Raw genomic sequence first — 20673 nt, 5'->3', positions numbered from 1 at the left:
TGCCTTCTCCCATCTTGGTCCTTGTTTATGGCGCTAAGCACGTCATGAATTAGATTCAACTCGCCCAGTTCTCCACCCTACTATACTATTGAATAAATTGTCACTCCTTTTGGTGTGGCGTTGTTTCCTGGTGGTGTCATTTCAGTCCAGTTTTACAGCCTTCCTGATCGTTTCTGAATGCGCAAATGTATCCAGCCCATTAAACAAAATCGAAGCTTGGTCATAACGTGTACAAGCGTACACATTTATTTCAAATTTTAAGATGATCCATGACCAAAACATTTACATATGACCGTCGAGGTACTGTCTGAAATGCATCCCACTTTTTTTTCATCATCCACGGAGAGCGGCTTATTCGCTGTGCTGTAGACAATGGGAATGAAGCGCCCTCACTGAGGAAGAATTGATGACGTGGCGGCACAAGGTAATGCACGTACGATGAGCATGCGGAATAACTTCTAGCTTTGTGCACGCACACACATGCGCGTGCTTTCAGGTCGTTCGTTACACGGCCCCAGGGCTGAAAGAAGCGATCAGGGATCACGGTAAATTGTCTGGTCAGCGGGCTTCAGCAAAGCCGACGCGGTCGTTTCCTCTGTCGAAGATGGTGTAGTAGCGGCCGATGAACATGTCTCCCAGAATCCACAGTGGGCCCATTGGTGGCGGGATGTCCATTCCGGTGAAGCCACTCAAGCAAATGGTAGTTCCTTGCTGTTCCACCTGAAGAACGGTACCAAACAGAATGGCGGGGGTGAGGGCAGTGCATATAACTGGAAGCTACGTACTTCGCTCGCAGAAGTGTGAAGCAGAGAAAACACGCCCGTTAATTTCTAGGCCATAATTTAAAAATTATCTGCGAGATGTATTTTCTCCCCGTCTCTCCACGGTTACAAGTGCCACATTGACCACAGGAGGCCCACTTGTAGATGGCCACACCTTTCCCCAATCACTGTTGCCTTGTGGTCAATGACCTTTTGGGCAACGATGTCTACAGAAAGCGAAGGGAGCCGAAAATGGCCACATCAATATTTATAGGCAAAGCTTACTCTACGGCCGTTACATATTCATAGTTGTCGTTAGGAGTCATCACAAGGTGGTATGAAATATGAACATGACAGCAGCATTTCACAGTTCTACAAAAACCGTTCGCTGTAGAAGGGTGCGCCTATAGAAAAAATATAAAATGAGATACTACTCACTTTCAGAATGTAGTCATCAGGTCGGAGTATGAAGTCTTGCTTGTTCAGGCGGAAAGCAATTTTCGGCAACTGAGGGAGGGATTCGCAGTCCACGACGTACTGGAATGAAGAGAAAAATAAAGGCAAGGAAAATTTAGTGCAGCAGTGACATAAGGCCCTGCAGGCGAAACTATATATGCGTCGTCTGTAGACAGCACATCGAGAGGTGCAGGAAAAGTATAGCTTGGCTGGTATATTAAAGGTACGTCTGAACAGGTAACAATGTTCAAACCATGTGCAAAACTGCACCAGAGTGCGGAAATTACCCAGTGTGTCGTGTAAAGCGGTACACCTGTGGATATGTGAAATACATAACACTAAAGTATTTTCTATTTCAGTGATTCGACACGCGAGAGAAGGGCAACATGAGGTGCGCCGTGTAAAGTATTTCACGAAGTATTTGGCTCACTCGTTTTGAAACGCGAAGTAGGAATTGTCGCCAAGTTACAGTTTGTTCAGTATAATAATTCGGGAAATGAATAGCTTGTTGGTTCGCGTTTTACTATACACACCTATTGCGTAAAAAATCGTTTTTTTCTAATGATAAGCTATATATTTTAAAACAATAAAAAAAATCGGCTACCTTTTGCAACGCAGATAAGTTTATTCATCATATAGACTCCGGTATTACCAATTGGTTTCGAACAAGCGCAGTTTTTCTATATTTTAGGAAAGGCTTTGACTTTGTGCCACACCAACTTGTCCTGTGAAAAATGTCAAGCCTTGGTATTCCAGACCAACATTGCGGTTAGCTAAAAGATTATTCAAGCACACACCGGTAGCAGTAAAATCTTACACGGCGCATCTTCTTCAGCTGTATGTCATATTGTCAACGGTATGTCATATTGATAAATAATTTACCTGTTGGCCTCACATCCAATGTAAATTTATATGCGGAGGATCGAGTGTTTTAGTATGTCCCTGTGCCGTTCTTTGACGATTGTAATGCATTACTGACCAAATAGACAAAGTTGATGACGGAGTTTGAAGTGCACAATATATTATATTTAAGTGTTACTGAGCCAGTTTACCAACGAAAAGAAAAATTATTGGATCGTTCATGTTAAGCAGCAACATTATAGAAACTGTCGAAAAGGTAAAGTATCTTGGCGTCATAAATACAGCATCCATATAGACTGGCTAGCCCGCATTGATACGACGACTACCAACGCTTCTCTTCTTGTCTATTGTTTTTCTTCCAAACGAATTAAAAAATTGATCCCTAGGTACTGAAGGAAACGCTGTAGGTAACTTATCTTTCAGTGTTATAATATGGGTGTGTTACATCGGACATTTTCACACGTACTCTTCTAGACACGATGTAAATGGTACAGAAACGCTCTGCAAGCACTGTTACCAGGAAATAGAACACTTGATAAAGGGAATAGAAATTTGGGAAAGTCCAGGGTGGAAGACTCTGTCTACAAGGAGAAAAGCTTCATGCTGAAATTATTATACAGTGATAATAATGAGTCCACCGTTATTAATGAAGATAACTATCTAAAGCAAGCGTACTACATATCAGAGAGAATAGGGAACATAAAGTAGGCTCAAGTACTCGTTTTCCCCCTTCACGATTCTTCATTGGATAATCTTCCTAATGACATGTTTCCTATTTTCAGACAGATGTAGAAATGATAACGTGATGTACTTTTTCAACGTCTCAATTTGTTATTAATAATAATATTATTATTATTAGTGCTATGGCAAGGCATTGTGTGCTATTTTTGTACTAAGAAGTGCTGCTAATTAATCTTTTTGTTGTATTACCAGGCTGATATATTCGCAATATGCTGTTTGTTTGTGATATAGCATGTTGGGAAACATAAATCAGTACTGCCCTGTGGGTGCTGTATCTGCGTTTAATAAAAAAAAATGAACTGAGCTAAGAGAGTAAGCATGAGATACTACACGAATGATTAAACTGCGCCATGATTTGTGTTGCGCTCTACAGCGTATAAGCGTCCTAAAAGGCATTACAGACTCCGGGTCTGATCAGATGCATTGCTCCAAAAACGGGCGGCGCTCGCTCAGATGTTGCAAGACAGTTGGGGCAGGCAGTTGTGCAACCGCGCCTTGTCTATCAAGCCCGATTTCGTCATTTGACAAGGGCACAAAGGGATCACCTTGAAGCTATAAATCGAAAGGCAATGAGGGTCATCGCCTGCCTTCCTTGCATCAATCAACCGTGGCGTTTATTGAAAACGCACAGCTGAACACAATAGATGAACTGGTGCAGCAACGACGTGATGCTCGCAGACTTAAGGCCACCCTCTTTCACGCAACGTGCGCGCTGAGGGCTTGTGCTTCGTCACATTCAATTCTACCACCGCCACCGTCAGTTCTTCTTTCTCCTTGGAGTTTTTTACAGCTGATTGATAATAAGCCGACTGACTGATAACACAGTAAACGGCGTCGTCACTTTGTGAGCGAATTATGCAACAAGACACCCGCTTGCCGCAAGGTGCAATCGTAAATTACGTTGACGCAAGCATCTAAGTCTGCGAAGTGACAACTGCAGTTTACTTCCATAGCAAGTCTTCACTGAACAAGACATCAACGTTTCAATTATCGGAACCTCCATCTTCTTTTTGTGCGGAACTGCTTGCTGTGCAAGAGGCGCTTCGCTCCGTGACCGCCATTCCTATGCTTCCCAGGTGACAAAGCTACCTCGACGCGTCAGTAGCAGCGCAGATATTTGCCAAAGAATACGCAGTCTAGCGGCACGCATACCGCAGCCAATTCGTATTGAATAGACTCCGTGTGAAATTTGAAGTGCTCAAAGCCATGCGGATGCTGCGACCTGCCTTTCCATCTCAACCTCGACATCGCCAAACCGGATAAAATTGGATAATGCTACCCTACTTTTATACACAAAGGAGCACCTCCGACGCTGTGCACGTGCTCTCATACCTCTGTGTACGGTAAGCGTCCTCCGCGGTCTAACCCGTGCAGAGGAGGTGGCGCTTTGGAGGATTCGGGTTGGGGTGGCCTTAATATCTGCAGTAACTCGAAAGTGGCCCCAATTTCGAGATTTTTATCCCCACTCTGGGTGCCCCGTCTGCATGTCCAGAGATACAGAAGCCGAAATTCACCACCTGCTGTGGGAATGTTCAGTGCTGAAGCCGACGCGGATCCGGCACCTGGTGGCAGCTGGCCTCTCCCGCCATAATTCGTCGTCATATGCCGCTTGGACGCAAGTACCGCATCATCGTTCGCTTCTCGACTTCATTAGAGCAGCCAAACTTCTTTCATTTATTTGATCCTACCCTCATTCTTCATGCCATTCTTTTCACGCCCCGAGGTAATAAACGTCGCAAAAAAAAAAGCGTCCTAGGTAACCATGCGCCGAATTGGGACGCAAAGTCCAAATCGTATTGGTAAGCCGGCCAGATTAGAGAACGATTTATTCTTACAGGTTAAAAAGAAAAAAAAAACAACATGAAACAGTGGAAACAAAAAAAGAAATCTTTGAGAAAGTAAGCACCCGCTAATTTCCTGAAAGTGTCGATATGGGGTTTCTGCTGAGGTTGGCGCGTTCTTGAAGATGTTGGAAAGGCGAAGTTCTTATGCATCCTGTAAACAATTTACCGCAGCCAGCTACTGAGGACGAAGTTTCTCGGCACCAGAATATGATGTGTGGCAAAACAAGGAAGCATTCCTGACCTGTCCGGCGCCGACTTCTGTTGCTCCAATGGCCTTGTTGATCTCGGTGGTTTCGCGGGACGGACCGACGAGGAGGGAGGTGCCGGTGTCGGCAATAGCTTCACAGCCTCCTTTGCAAAACGTGGCCCCTTCAGACAGCTTGATCCTGTCGAAAGAAATATTTGCAATTGCCATTAAACCAGTATGCTTGGACGAAAAGCAGTAATGCGGGCTTTAGATAGAAAGTACGGGTTTTAGCTCGCAAGAGAAAATGCACCACTTTGGCAACGACGAGTTTATAACCACGCAACGGCGGACTAAATAATACTTGAGAATTCGTGTAGCGAGTCTCGATAGGTTCAGGCTTGGTAAGGACCTCACTTGCTCGCAAACTTGCTAGGAGGATGAAATTGTGAAGATGACAAAGCGGACGACGCTCGAGCTGTCGCTGTGAACGCTGGCCTTCGTAGCAGTTGCGCTTAGATAAATCTAGTGCTGTGCGAACCATCTAAACCGCTTCATTACATTTGGTGGAGGTGCTGAGCGTCGATCCCAGTACCTCTCTCTCTCTCTCTCTCTCTCTCTCTCTCTCTCTCTCTATATATATATATATATATATATATATATATATATATATATATATATATATATATATATATATATATATATATATATATATATATATTGATTCTATTTATTGTAATATCCAGAAACATGAGGCACTCAGTGGTAATGGGTAACTGCGGTTGGAGGGTTTTCTGGCGTGACGAGACGACAATGGCCGAAGTGGCTCAAATTGCCAGACCTGGCAGCTGCTTTCGGACGAGAGGGTGGGATGGAAAAGCCACGCGGGCGTGTTCGTAGGACGTAATTAAAATGGAGTTTAATATTTGTACCTGATGGTATGTGGCACAAATGACTCTCCCACATACCTTATATTAGCTGTGTCCTGTGCGAGCTGTGACATTTATATACCTGCCATCATATCAGTCTCATCAGTCCACCAGAGTGTCTGCCACCCCTTCATTTATCCTAAGGGGCCATCTTCAGGGTTCCTCTCGCATTGCCATCAACGTAATTAAACTCAATCCGCACGGAGCAGCTACTTTCATCGTGATAATGCTTCTAGCGAGTGTTCGGTGTTGAGGTACGTACTCATCCATGTGGAACTGCCAGTATCCTTTGCGGGTGACTGGCACGTAGGTCACATCACCGGTGTAGTGCGCTTTGTCGATGCCCCCGAAGACCACTTCGCCACCGTTGGGGTCTTCGGCGTCCCGATCCAGGTAGAAGGAGAACACGGGCTCTTCGGCCAAGCCCTGCTCGATCATGTTGTCGAAAGCTGGCGGCACTCCTAGCACAGCGTTCTGCGGGTATCCCAGGCCCAAGATGCCGTCAAACTTGGAGGCGAGAAAGGACTCTCCGTCTTCTTCGAAGACCTCGGCGAACGTCTGACCCTTGACGCGTGCTTCGCCGATCCCGAACACGTCTCCGCTCAGCTCGCCCTTCACACTACCACTTCCGTACTCGATCTCAAAGTGAGTGCCGTTTTTGGTGTATGTGCTCGACTGGTTTCTGTAGTACTTGTGATGTATACCTGCGCGCCAAGACGCAAAAATGCACTCAGAATGCTTTGTTTTGCTGTACAGAGCAACGGTTCAGCTTATTGTCATGCTGCCTGTAAAATATTCAATAATATTACTCTTAAGGTACAATATGGTAGCTTGCCACTTTGGCGCTAACAAGCGATAGCAGCAATTTTGCGGGTTAAACATGAAACTCACGGCACGCAGGACTGGTGTCCGGACACTTGCTGGACGGAACCCAGAGGTTAGAAGAGCCGGTGTCGAATACAACTGAGAAGGTTTGCGGAGGTGTGCCAAGTGTAATGTTCCCGTAGTACTGAACCTGCAAAAGTGGCGCCAACGGGCTTTGTTACCCACTCTCGAACGTGTTTTGTTATGTCGACAGCCAAAGTAAAGAAAATAAAGATGAAAGGCACGTTGGGAAAGTATCGGGTCGTATCTTCTTCGTGAAAAGTGATGCTATCTTGATTACTTACGAGAACTCAAGCCGTTTATTCTGCCTCCGTAAAGCACATTGGAATTTGGCCAGCTCCCAACGCTGGACGGTGTTTGCTCTGCTAGCTTCACCGGCTAGGATTTCCGAGTGGTACGTTAAAAAAAGTTGGCGAGAAAGTTGGCACATTCTTTCTTATGCTACACATTTTTTACGCTGTGGCGAAACCCGAGGGGGTAATGCTAACACTTGGGTAACAAAAGCAAAATAAGGGTGGCAGCATGCATAAATTGTAAAAAACAGGAAAACAACAGATTATACTTCAATGTGATCCAAACTAGGTGATTGCTTGGTTTAGTGACGAAGTCAAGGTCAAATGTAAGTGCTGCTGTGGTTACCGTAGAGAATCCTTGTTCTTGATTACGGTTGATTATAAAAATTAAACCTTTGGTGCTTTGTAATTTTTTTGAATAGTTATGATAACTGATTCAAGCTAATTGGAACGAAAAGGAATAAAAAGAAACGGGCATTACGAAGAAAGGTTATGACTAAAATCCCCTGATGACAGAGTTTTATGGATAATGTAACCCAGTACTCTAATAGATTCAATTTTCAGCTCTAAATATAGGCGGCGTATGAGTCTGATAGGCGGCGTATGAATGTGAATTTGCTCGCTGAAATGAATGGGGAGTGTTTTCAACTTTTACTCACCACGCTTATGAAAGACGTTAGGCAAAAACGTTTGGAGGCAGTTTATTTAACACAGCTGGTAAAGTGGAAAGGTGGACCAGGTGGCACATATAATTTTTCTCGTGCTATGTGCGCATGCCTACCTTCTTAGCTGAAGGGTATATAAAAGTGTGAATTTCTTAAAAATAAACTTCGTTGCCATTTTCGCGTTCTCTTTTGCAACCCTCTGTTTCCGCGTCCTTCCGCCCGTTTTAATCTCGGCGATTAACAGAGCTACCTGAGTAACAGCAGTCTTAATTTGACGGATAAAAGCATGCAAACACTGCTATATGTAAGCTGTCAACTGAGTTGTGCCTTTGTACCGCTCCTTGAACATCTAAAATATGTCGTCTTCACGTAAGCTGCGTTAAGGAAGAGAACAAAATGCTCTCTGTCTGCTTTACAGGCGGGATAGGCATAGTCACGTTACTACAGAAATGAAGCACGAACCATAAAGCCACGTGTGCCGATACATTATTCGACGAACTAGTTAAACGCAAGCTTCGCTCAACACTATGAATTTCAACGCGGAGCACCCAGCCATCGGGAATGTGCGGCTGAGAATGGCAGCACGTGGCACCGATAGGCTTTTTTAATATAGTTTCAATCAATCAATCAATCAATCAATCAATCAATCAATCAATCAATCAATCAATCAATCAATCAATCAATCAATCAATCAATCAATCAATCAATCAATCAATCAATCAATCAACTTCTGATTTGAAGCGGACCCCATAGCCCGAGCGACAGAACACTACACTTACATCGAGGTAGTTCTTGAGCGGCTCCGGGATGGGTCCATTGGCATTTTTTACTGACCACCCTGGTGGCACGTCCACCTGTTTACCCTGGTCCCAAAGGTGCTCGCGGGCACTTTTCATTCGGTGCAGGGGCACCCTGGTAAAGAGTAAAACATGCTTCTAATAACAGCACCTACAAGATAACAGACCGAACCTCCGTAAGTGAGAACCAAAGCTGTAGCCGACGGTTTAATTCTTGTAGGACTTTTTCAACTTTTTCATTATGGTTCATTTATAGTTCAGAAATATTTGCCTGTGCATTTTCGTCCCGCTTGGACTATCTGAACCAGCATTTGCAAATATTACATCCAATGTGCTTCGATTAGACGCTCCATAACTGGCATTTTCTTATCATTATGTTGACTCGCATATTTCAGACTTCAGTGTTTCAGTGTTCATGTCTTTAATCACAAATAACAGCTCATAACATTGATAAAGACCGAACAAATGATGACACGAAATATCGCGATAGCCCATCTCTAATTGGCGAATCACAAGAGCTTGCAGTCATTCCGTAGAACCTAGAGGAGGAATTTTCTGATGAAATTGCGGCCCCTACATCCACTAAGACCACACTAAATAGGCGAATAATCGATAGCATCTATTTTAAGTGAAAGACAGCACCATTTTATGTCACCATGGTAAGTCCTGAGTTGCTTTGGGACGTTAAACCCCACAAACCAACCAACCATGGTAAGTCGTCGAATAAAACAAAAAATAGGCGTGTTCAAAAGAAGCAGAATTGCACAATTATTTTAAATCAGAAAGTACCACGTGGTGAAATCTCTGCCTTCGAATACTCATTTGTGGCATTTGTTCTGGTATTTTTTCTGGCATTTAATAATAGTTAAATACCGATCCGACAGAAAAGTTCAGTGAAGCCATCCTGATTAAAATAAGAGATCTATTCGCCAGGAAACTAATTACCGAGATGGACTATAAATTTCTTCAGCCGTCAAATAAACAAGCAGGTTGATTTTACCTACTGCGCAAGATCCATAAGGTTTCCGCAGAAGCATTGTTTATCACAGACATACCAGGAAGACCAATTGTTTCTAACAACAATACACCCACAGAAAACCTCTAAATATTCCTAAATCACCACCTAGCAGACCTCCCGACCCAGCTTCCTCCGTTTGTGCAAGACACACCTGACTTTCTCCGAATTATTGAGCGTATTAATAACACCACCAATATTGCAGATGATTGTATACTTGTCACACTTGAAGTCGCGGCACTCTACACTAATATTTCTATCAGTGAAGGTACTGACGCACTCTCCCAAGTATTAATCAACAACCACCATCCGCATGCCTCTGAAGTTTATCTCTCGCTCCTTGAACTAGTACTAACTTTAAATTATTGTGAGTTCGATTCATTCTTTTATTTGCAGATATTTGGAACCATCATGGGTACTCTATTCGCGCCGACGTACGCGAATATATTCATGGGAGTTTTAGAATCTTGTATACTAAATTCATTCCCGGAAAAACCACTTCTATACCTTCGCTATACTTCCGATATTTTCATGATATGGCAGCATGGATCAGAATCACTCCTGTCGTTCGTCTCGCATCTTAATAATCATCACACTAGCATTAAATTCACTTGTCCGTCGTTGCAATTAAAAGTCGACATTCTCGACACCACGGTGTCAGTGGAAAACGGAAAACTTAAAACTTCTTTGTACAGAAAGCCAATGGATAAGCAACAATACCTAGATTTTACGAGTCATCATCCGAGACATTGTAAGCAAGGAATATTTGTAGGACAGGCGACACGGCTTTGAAGAATATGTAGCGATGATAGTGACTACCTAAACGAACTACATTCATTGAAAGCAACACTAATCCAGAGGAACTATCCCGGTAACTCCCTTAATACGGCCCTCGCAAAAGCAAGCACTTTAAATCGCAACGACGGGCTCAAGAAATGACTAAAGGCCAACACTGAGCGCCAGCCTTCTTTTGTAATTAAAGACTCCAATGTCTTTCCAAACATAAACAATATTCTGCGGAAATACCATTCCATGCTACGTGTAATGAAAGCCTGAAGAAAATATTTCCCGAGGCACCAAGGGTAACATACAAGCGCAACGCAAACCTCAGAGATATTCTAGTAAATTCTAAACTCGACAACAAGCATCCAACGCAACCACATCCTTGTTCTCGATCTAGATGTAATGCATGCAGTCATATACAAAACGACATCACGGTTAAAAGCAATGCAAGCGATTTCACTTTTCACATGAAATCAGGCTTTAACTGCACATCTTCAAACGTTGTCTACCTTCTAGAATGCTCCTTCTGTAATAAACAGTACATCGGAGAGACAGGGCTTAATGAACATCGGGCAGACGCAGGCAAAAACCTCCCGAAATCAGTTTCCCAGCATTTCAATCAGAAAGACCATAAGTTCGAAGAAATTAAATTGTATTTTTTCCAGTCAGGCTTTAAATCTGCAAGGGACAGAAAATATAGAGAGGCATATCTAATTCATAAATTTAGAGCACTGGAACCAGCAAGAATAAATGTATCTAAGGGAACGTTAGAATCCCTTAGGTATATTCCCTCTGCACCATAACTGTCCCACATAGCGTTAATTGTACAGTTTATTCACAACGCAAGCACACTCTATTCCCTTACGCTATAGTATAACCTGTACGTGTTCCTCTAAACACATTTCCTGCTTATCACTTGTTTAAGTTTGCCCTGAAATCTTCCTTTTTTTTCATGTCAGTTGTGGTTCACTGCGCGGTTATTATCCTGTGACTTTGTACTTCTCCCCGCCCCCTCTCCTTTTGCAGAAAGTTTTAGGAATTGTCCCCCTTAGATATATGCCTTATCAGGGCTCTTTGCAAAGTCTGTCCCTTTGTAAGGTGTACCTGCACCAAACTTGCTTAAGTGGTGACTAATAAACCCGGTATTGTAGTTTTTCCTGGTGCTGCCGCTTTTACTTCTTTTGCAGGGCACAGGATCCCTGGTACCAGGCTAAGAAATACATACCGAAGATTTCTTTTTCATGTCAGTTGTGGTTAACTGTGCGGTTATTATCCTGTGACTTTGTACCTCTGCCCCCCCCCCCCCCCCCTTTAAGAATTATACCCCTTGGATATATGCCTAATCAAGGCCCTTTGCAAAGCCTGTCCCTTTGTAAAGTGTATCTGCACCAAACCCGCTTAAGTGGTGACTATTGTAGTTTTCCTGGTACTGCCGTTTTTACTTCTTTTGCAGGCCACATAATCCCTGGTTCCAGGCTGAGAAATACATACTGAAGATTTTTTTTTTGTTCACTCCATGACCTACTTTCTTCTCAACCATCCTCCCCTCACCACTCCTTCACACCTACTTTCGTCTCACCCACACTTTCCCCTCCCCAGCTTTTCTTCTTCGTAAGCAAAAGCGTATTTAAACCCCTGCCAGTGATGATCGCTTTGCCCAGACGAAGACAAGTCCACTTGTCGAAACGTTGGCTCCACCTGCGAACTGAGGCGTACCCCATTTACACTTGCTCAGTGCTGCTTTATATCATTTCTGGCATAGTAACGCATAAAAATATATTGTAGGCTCTTTGTTTCCCAATTTTCCTACATACTATATTCATATTGTTCTAAAGTGTTGTCTGTTAAATGTTGCAAGGAAAACGTCTTCCTCTTAAAAAGTACATAACGGGTTTTTCTTCTTTAAGCCGTTAAAAAAGCAGACCGATTAGCTTCGATTTTTATATGTTGCAATGAAGACATATTTCAACTGAGGGGTGAAAAATTATACCATGCACACTGCCCTGAAACTGCCCTGAAAAATATTTCACTCCCGAACAAATCAAAGCAAACCGCGGAATGTGCCTTCTGTTTGAATCGAAGAAAAGCTTAGTGGTAGTTGAGCTAGCAGCCGAGCCCCTGCAGTGGATATAGGGGTATTGGTCACGAACTCTAGTCTCTATTTTCGTCTTGCACTGAAAATAAAGAAAATAGTAGACTAGCAATTACACTTCCGCCTGTCCTTCCAGCGTGAGCCATTTTTCCAATTTGTAGTTGGATATTTATTCATAGCAGATGACCTATTCCGAATGTTCAGCCGCACTTCATTTGTATTCCCCAAGTCTGCCTAGTTTTCCCCCTCAATGTGCACCCGGCCGACGGAGTCAACTCTGTCGCTCCGGTTCGACAGAAGCAGTGCTTCGCTTGTACAGAGAGCGTGCGTAAGAAAAAAAAAGAACTTGCACTTCTTATCCACTGTCTCGAAAAAAAAAAAAAAGGTTTTCAATAGTGAGGCTTTTATACAGTCTTCAACGAATCAAATATGCATTGCTTATATCGAATTTTCTGTCCCCTTACTGCTGCACTGTCTAATGAGTAGAAATAAAATAAGGCTCTGAGATTAGCGCCCCAAGCCTGTTTTATGCTGAGTTACATGCTCTTAGGATCCATTCATGCAATATGCAAATGGCACACAGAAGCAGGAAAGTTGATATGCTTCAAAAGTTTTTCTGTGGAGCACGCACGCTTCATAACGGCTTAGAAGTTTCCGACTTCTACGTCTTCTAATAACCAATGTTTGCTTTTATGGCTACGGCGAATAATTCACGTATGTCGATGTTTTAACTGAGGTTCATTTTATACGCTCGTGCAGCGAAGCGCTAATAAACGATGCCCCTTAATGTAATTGAGTAAGTTCTTAGAGACGATATGAATTGGATTGGTAGCCGTGATTATCAGGCGGGCGGAGTAGATGAGAATACCTGCGAGTATAAGATGGGCGAAGCTGACGCCACGCAGTGTTAAGTGACTGGATATGGAAGAGGCTTTCGTCCTGCAGCTAACACAGATAGGCTGTTTACGATAAGGGAGATATTAAAAAAATTATGCTTTACGGAGCATTCTAAAAATGCAACAAGTAGGTTATATTCTCGGGGGTATACAGCAAAAGTTTTAACCAGCCAATTGTATAGTGGGGGTGAGGAGAGGAACGTGTTAAAATATTTTTATTACTTGTTAATATATGCCATCTCCTAGTCCGACGATTTCAGAAAACAGTGTCGCGGAGCCGTTGTCAAAACATACGCCAGGCAATGTGAAAATAAGCTGTAATACACTGCACTGCCCCAGACGTATTTTAGGTAAATGTGCCCGGATGTAATTCACTGGCATTTCTTCTGTCGGCAGGGCCCTGTAGTTGAACATCTAGGGAAGGCTTCTTATGACGCTTGTTCTTTAAAAGGAAGGAAGCAGTGTGGAACAGAAAAGGCCACGGAGCAAAGCAAAAGTGGCTCACCTCAGCAGAGCTGAAGAGGCTCCGAAGAGCATTAGCGGGACGACCACCCCCAGTATTCTTCTCGCCATGTTGCTCAGGCGCGGAGGGAAACCGGAGCGATGAGCCGCCGAGAACGGAGAAATCGAACGCTCCGTCGGCGCTTTAAGTTTACCCTTTTGCGATAAGCACACCACGTGAGCGCCACCGTCGCTAATCAGCGAATGACTTATGCGCCACGCCTGGCGAGCGGTATGTGGAACACGCGGGCACCTGTCCGAGGCGCGGCCCTATCATACCACTCGAACCGATACGGAGAAATCAACGAAAGCCATTCTACTTTTGATCTTTATACGGGACGAGATACAGCTGAGAGCTGAGAGTGCTGATATATGTCCGTTTTGTAGCCTGGCTCCTTTTCAAGCGCTTATTCAGGAATTAATCATTCTTATGCCATTATGTCGTTACAACTGAATGCCTGAGTAACTTTTCATGACTTTATTATTAAGCGGCGACATTTATTGGAGCCATTATCAATTTCGTTTGCACAATTTCCACAGGCGAGCTTTGTTTGCAGCATCCAGGGTACGTGCTGGTGGTTTTGTTAGTTACACGCAACTGCACTCATACCGTGCTTTCACTTAGCCAGTTTAGGTTATACCTCAATGAATACGCGAGGGATTTCTGACAGACCAAGAGGCGAATATTTTAGCAGTGACTTTTGCTTTAAAAAAGGCAGCCCTAGTTTCGAAAGGGTACCCTCTTCAGACAGGAATGTTGATGAATTCTTCGAAACTCGTAGGTTGGCTTGTAGGGCGTTTCAAGCATGAAATGTTTTGAGCGCCTGTTGTTGGTGCTCTGTCAGAGAGAAAATGGTATGGAACTAGATGTGGATATGGAGATATGGAGATGTGGAACAGAAGGAGAAAACGAAAGCGAACTTAGCCGAAGTTTTCTGTGGCACCCCCTGGTGCACATTAGCTACGCAGCGGTTGGAGAAGCGCACGCATTCAGAAGTGTTCGTTTTCATTCTACGCTGGTATCGCAGCAGTAAAATAAAAACAAAACCGCACACATACTTCACTGTCGATGGCACCTCAAGTACCCATTCACAGGAGACACTGCAAAGGCAAGAATGAGACGCTCATGAGCATGGTAGGCATTTCCTCCATTTCATTTTATTAGTGCATTGCCCTCGATGGCGAGTTAGGCTGTGATTTTAGAGAACACTAATACGGAGGTTGAGAGCCTAGGCTAACGCTTGTATGCCTGCTTGTAGAACTTTCGCGCGCGCGCGCGCGCACCCCCCCCCCCCCCCCCACACACACACACCTTCGGAAAAGGTTTGAATCCAGGAATTTTTAGCGGGGAGCGAATACGGAACATCGTAGACTTCGCCGCAGTCGTTCGTCTCGTGTTAGAAATGGCGAAGGTTTAACCCTACTTAAAGCTGGTTTACCGAACGACAGCAACCGCTGCAGTGACTTGAACCCGACTGGCTATAATCCGCTCCGCTCTGATGGTTTTTTATTTAGCGTGAACGCACTAATTGCGAGCAGTGGAGTCCCCACCAACATGACATAGTCCTAGTTTGACCATTTGCGATGCATTTGAGGTCATTTTACCCCTACTCAGAGGCTTAAGGAGAAAAAGGCTAGGTTTGGCATCGTGAAGAAAACACCCTCAATGAGAAGCAGATGAGGTGAGGGAAAATATTCTTATCCCCAATTAGACACAATGGAGAATCTAGAGAAGAAGATGAGGTAGATCCATACAACTTGTGCAAATAATTTAATCAGTGGGGCATAGATTGATAGATGGATTTATTGAAATGAAAAGGCAGAGAGGTTGGCCCGAATAATTCAAATCTGGCCTGCTACTCTGCACTGGGGAAGGGGAAGGAGAGAAGAAAGAAGGTCATGATGGGTGACGATGTGGGAGAAGGCATATGAAATATATACAGACACAGCAGCTTGCTTTACAAGTGCGAATCAAGTCCGCTGGCGCTCAAATAACGGCAAAAAGCACGCACTGCCTGGACGCCCTTCCCTTTGTCCTGCCATGCGCCCAGCAGTAGTTCCTCCGACAGAGGACCCTTGTCTAAAGGCTTCAAGGAAGCAGCTAGCACATTTCTTTCGTTCGCATACTCTGGGCACACCAATAATACATGGTCCACAGTCTCTGGGATGCCACAAGTTGAACATTCCGGTGAGTCCATCTGTCCAATTAAATGTAAGTACTTGCGCGTGAAAGTCACATTTAAACGAAGTCTATGTATCAAGCATGCCTAATGACGCGGAATATCACGCGGAACATTCACTTTAAATGTTCGATCGAGCCTTCTTAGACGGATGTGTCGGGCTCCTGGTTGAGCCCAGTGAGCTGCTGTAGCAATATTATACAACTCTTTAGAAGACACGTCGTATCCGCTCTTGAAAAAGGCACAGCTATTTGGAAGCCATTGATGAGTGCGCTTTTCGCTTCAAAATCGGCCTGCTCATTCCCATGGAGGCCGCAGTGTGCAGGGATCCATTGAAGCATTATCATGTGGCCTTGCAGCTGGGCAGATGTGATGAGCTCCATAATGTTTAGTGCCAGGGACTGATAGGCAGTGTGGCGTAAGAAGTTTTCCAAAATTTGTAACGCAGTCTTCGAGTCCGTGAATATACACCATTTTTGAGGTGGTTCTCCACATATATAGCGAATAAATTCCCGAATGGCTACAAGTTCGGCAGCGGTTGATGTAGAGGTATGTCCCAAGAGGAAATGCAGAGTCGTTTTCTGAGCTGGTATGGCCACAGCTGCAGCGGATGCCTGTGCTGACACAGATCCATCGGTGTATACGTGATTATGATTGGGATATTCTGACCAGATGTGTGCCAGAGTAAGTTGTTTGAGTCCACTAATTGGTACCATTGATTTATTTAGTATTCCGGAAACACGAAGGTGCACCAGAGGTTTATCCATCGTCCATGGTGGTTGGGTGGGACGATATGGGAGGGCATATCCTGTCGGTACTTGCGACTGATGGCAGCGGAGTGCACTTGTAAAACTGCAGTCCGGCCTCTCATTCAGAATCTTGCTGAGTGGGTGAAAACGGTGTCTTGTAAGTGCTCGTAAATATACACGAAGTGGTTCGTGTGACCAGTATATGGACATTGGGCGAGCGTGTGCCTCTTCAATTGTGCCTTTGTTAGAGGTGCATCTGGGCAGTCCAAGACATATTTTCAGTGCCTGCGCTTGCACGCTCTCTAAAGTCCGCAAGCAGGAAATGCTCATACTAGAGAGTACTGGGAGACTGTACCGGATGTAGCCAATAAACAGAGCCTCGTAAAGCCGTATTAAGGAGCGCTCAGTTGGACCCCATTTGATGCCAGCTATGTAACGAAGTACATGGCAAAAATTAATTAGCCTTTTCTTCACCATAGCAATATGTTTCGACCAAGATAGTCGGTGGTCAATAATTACTCCCAATAATCTGTGCCTGGAGACGTATGGTATTACGACTCCCTGAAGGGTAATCGGGTAGCGGCTGACACATTTTCCCGTAGCGGCTGGCATAGATTGAAATCGACACATGGGCTATAAGCTTCGCTGTAGGGGAGGACTGCGGATTATGTTATGCTCGTTACGGGTTTCCTTCACGCACGGTCAATGACACCGCACAGTAAATTGACCAATTTCACTTTCTGCCTCCGTCGAAACGTGTCCAAATTGATCGCGGAGAAAAACTTGAAATATTCTTTGAAGGGGTCGTTCCTTCAAGTTACAAGCATGCTCTAATTACTGAGCGGCGTATCACATTCACAAATTAGTTCCTTTTGCAGTGGAGACAATACAGGCTTACGCTGAGGACTCCTAAAACGGCCTTCAAAGTGATATGTTAAGAAATTACAAGCAAAAGCATATTGCGGCTGTTTCGCTGCACATTCATGCAGCAAGAACATCCGACAATTGTCTTTAACTGATCAGCCACAGAAGTGGGGCGAAGTAAAGAGGAACAAATAAAGGAAGAATAGGAGGAAAGACTTCTAGTTGAACTTCCATGTGCAAAAAGGTATGTGATGAATTATGTTTTTGCATACTGTCATGGAGCAAATACGAAAAAGAAAGCTGAGCTAGTGACGTTGAGAGGAAGGGCAGTGCTGGTTATTGTAACAAATACTAGAGTGTTGGAGTTCTACATAGCCAGACATGTAACTGATGAATGGCATCAAATTTGTGTTTTTATTATTTGCACCTTTCCAGTCTAGACCTTTACACCTTTGTTTTTCATTTCCAGGCCAAGACCATAGAGCCGGCTCAACAGAAAGGTGACATCCTGGAAAGGCTGCTCAACAATTTAGGCCATCAGTCTGCAGCAAAGATTCATTCGAAGAACGCTGCTGTAATAGGTATCAATGCAAGCTTATTTTGAATATTTTCTTGGCGTATCGGTGTAGGTTACTTGTCAACTGAGCTCAATATGAAATGTATCATTAGTCAAACCTTACAGTACTGGAGGTCACTCTGCCGGCATTTGATCTGACTGCTACAGGTAAACTTAGTGTTGTTGCGCAGTAGTTAGGCAAAATCGGGCGGCTTGATGTGGTTTACAATTAGTCGTGATGCAATAATAGTTGAAATGTGATGACACAGTTCAGGAACATGAGGTCACTGAAGTTCTAGTTTATGATCTGTGAGCGCAGCTCTTTTCTAAGGATTTCACCCTTCTTGTTTTGACATTTGCCTCAGCACTTAGAAAAATGTAGCCTTTTAGCTCCCTTGATATGTGCGCCAAGCAGGCCCCTAGTTTCCATTCCCTTGACACGGAATAGGTAACAGCTATATGTGCTATATATAGCATGTTAATGAGGCCTTTGGTTCTGGAAGTACTCATGCCACAGGTAGCATTAAAGGGCTGTTGTGTAGCTGCGTGCCTCATCGATTATCTCATTCCACCTGTCACTTGCACTATTATAACGAATCCTCCCTCACACAATACAGGCAAAGTGTGCACTGGTGAGCATTCGTGGTTAGGCTACATGCAACGCAAGTACTCCCAAAAGTGGAAAGCTGGAGAGCTGTTGCCATAGCTCAGTTGTTAGAACAGCATACATGACTTGTGAATGCCACTGGTAGAACTTGGCTTTTGCTTCTATGTAACTATCAAGCATCTATCCTACATAAAGTGATTATACTGCGCGACTTGTTTTTGTTTAAGTAACAATGCAATTCTTTTTTTCTTTCAAATATACACTGCTTTCCTTGGTTTTGAAGGCTGTTGGCACCATTCATACGCATGTCAAATGAGCCTCTCATTTTTTTCAGCCTTGCCTACTCTGCAGCAATGTTTGTGTTTTACTATAATTACTGTAAATAGACCCAAATATGCTAGCAATTTGCAAGCCTATCTGTGTTTTTCCTATTTATTACACTGTTGCACTGAGGCCATTTCATTTGTCAGACCTCCTAGGAGTCAGTAGACCTCCTCAAACGTTGCAGAACTGTAAATCTGTATTGCATGCTCTTTTTGCAGCTGTAGAAGACTGGGACAAACAGATTGAAGCCTGTGAGCCAGAGTCAAAATAATGGATTCTATTTAGTACCGTGCATTAGCTGAAAAGGTTTCCTGGAAGCTGTGATGTAGAAAAGTTTCTAGAACACTAACACAGCACCAGGAAATGCAAAAACATTGTTACAATTGAGACAAAAAACAGAGAACAAACAAAATGTGGCTTTTGGTAGCACCACAAGGTGGACAAGATTACTGCCTCTATCGCATAGAGTGTTTTTACAAGAGTAAAAACACTGCGTACTAAGATGGGTCCACATGACTGGCGGCCATTAAAAAAAAAGGTCATGCGGCAGACTCACGTCTGCACAGCAGCAATGTGTCGTGGTAGCATGTTGGAATAGAGCGCGAAAAAGTGCTACATTCAACAGCAAAAGTGAGAACATTAGGACTTAGTTGTGAGCCAGTGCGGACTGTTTGTTTTGGAGGGACGACTTTTTATTGGCGCGAGTCCAGGTGGGCTAGTGGAGTGCCAGGGCTGCAGCAAGCGTGTCCTCGGAGTGAAGTGCCCAGAATCCTTGGAGGAGTTCTTGCTGGAAAACGCTGAGGAGGCCACCGACAAGACTGCACCGAAAGTATTAAAACGTGCAAGCACATACGTTTGCCAGGTTTAGGTACAAATGGGCTTGACAGAAGTTAAACAGGATCGATTTGTGTATTTGAATAGTGAGGGCAACACATGCATCCCTGTCGCATTCAGTGAAGAGTTTTTCAGAGATGTAGTTGAACGGTCATTCTACTTTTTCCAAGAGTATGTGCTCCCACATATTCTGTTCGTGTGAAAACACTTCATTGTGCTATAGTTAGTCCGGTTTAGAAGCTATTTTGTGTGTTTGTTGAAGTAAATGCTGGGAAGAATTATTTAGTATACAGTTTTTCACAAACGTAATGTGCAATTCAGAGACGTATAAAACAGCTGCAGGTGAAACAAGCAAGCAATGTATAAAACTGTATTACATACCTTCAGAACTTTCTGTGCGTAGGTCAGCGCTGTGTGTTGGGACTGCTGAAGTATTGAGAAAAAAGAACGGCCGAATTATTATGTCATCTAAAACACTCCCTAAAAGGACAGGGATATCACTAAATTTCTGTCACACGTTGAAAACTTATAACACAAAAAAGCTAATTGAATCCATATAAAGCGGATAAAAAAATGAGTCTTGTTTTAAACAGGCCAGTCCCTGTTCTTAGGATAGCATTATGCTTACACTGATAGGGTTGAAATGCAGTATTTTCATCTAGATTTGGTGACGTGGCTAGATAAAAAATTATTCCTTGAATTTTTACTGAGGAATTACTTGTGGTTTCTTTACTTCATTTGTATGTTGCAGCAAGCGGTCCACTCGTAGTTACTGGCCATGATATAAGATTGCTTTAAGTAGTATTTGGTTGTTTTGATCAACAGTAGTGATGAGGAGATAAAGCCGGTAATTTAT

General features: G+C 43.7%; 1 protein-coding gene and 1 pseudogene across 1 annotated transcript; one reads left to right on the top strand and one right to left on the bottom strand.

The window, feature by feature from the left end:
- Positions 1 to 215: 215 nt before the first annotated feature.
- Positions 216 to 13858, bottom strand: LOC146195186 (lysosomal aspartic protease-like). The gene is made up of 7 exons (XM_084597722.1): positions 13708 to 13858; positions 8399 to 8531; positions 6668 to 6791; positions 6039 to 6480; positions 4905 to 5049; positions 1200 to 1298; positions 216 to 720 (listed from the first exon to the last, which is right to left on the bottom strand). Exons 1-7 carry the CDS (start codon positions 13773 to 13775, stop codon positions 559 to 561), a joined length of 1173 nt encoding a protein of 390 aa, XP_084453848.1. The 5' UTR covers positions 13776 to 13858; the 3' UTR covers positions 216 to 558.
- A 914-nt stretch (positions 13859 to 14772) lies between these two features.
- LOC146195185 (uncharacterized) lies at positions 14773 to 20019 on the top strand (annotated as a pseudogene).
- The last annotated feature ends 654 nt before the right edge of the window (positions 20020 to 20673 follow it).

Source organism: Amblyomma maculatum, chromosome 3 (genome assembly GCF_055883805.1).
Source record: "Amblyomma maculatum isolate TAMU_Amacu chromosome 3, ASM5588380v1, whole genome shotgun sequence".
NCBI lineage: Eukaryota > Metazoa > Arthropoda > Arachnida > Ixodida > Ixodidae > Amblyomma > Amblyomma maculatum.
This window is presented reverse-complemented; position numbering and strand designations above follow the sequence as displayed.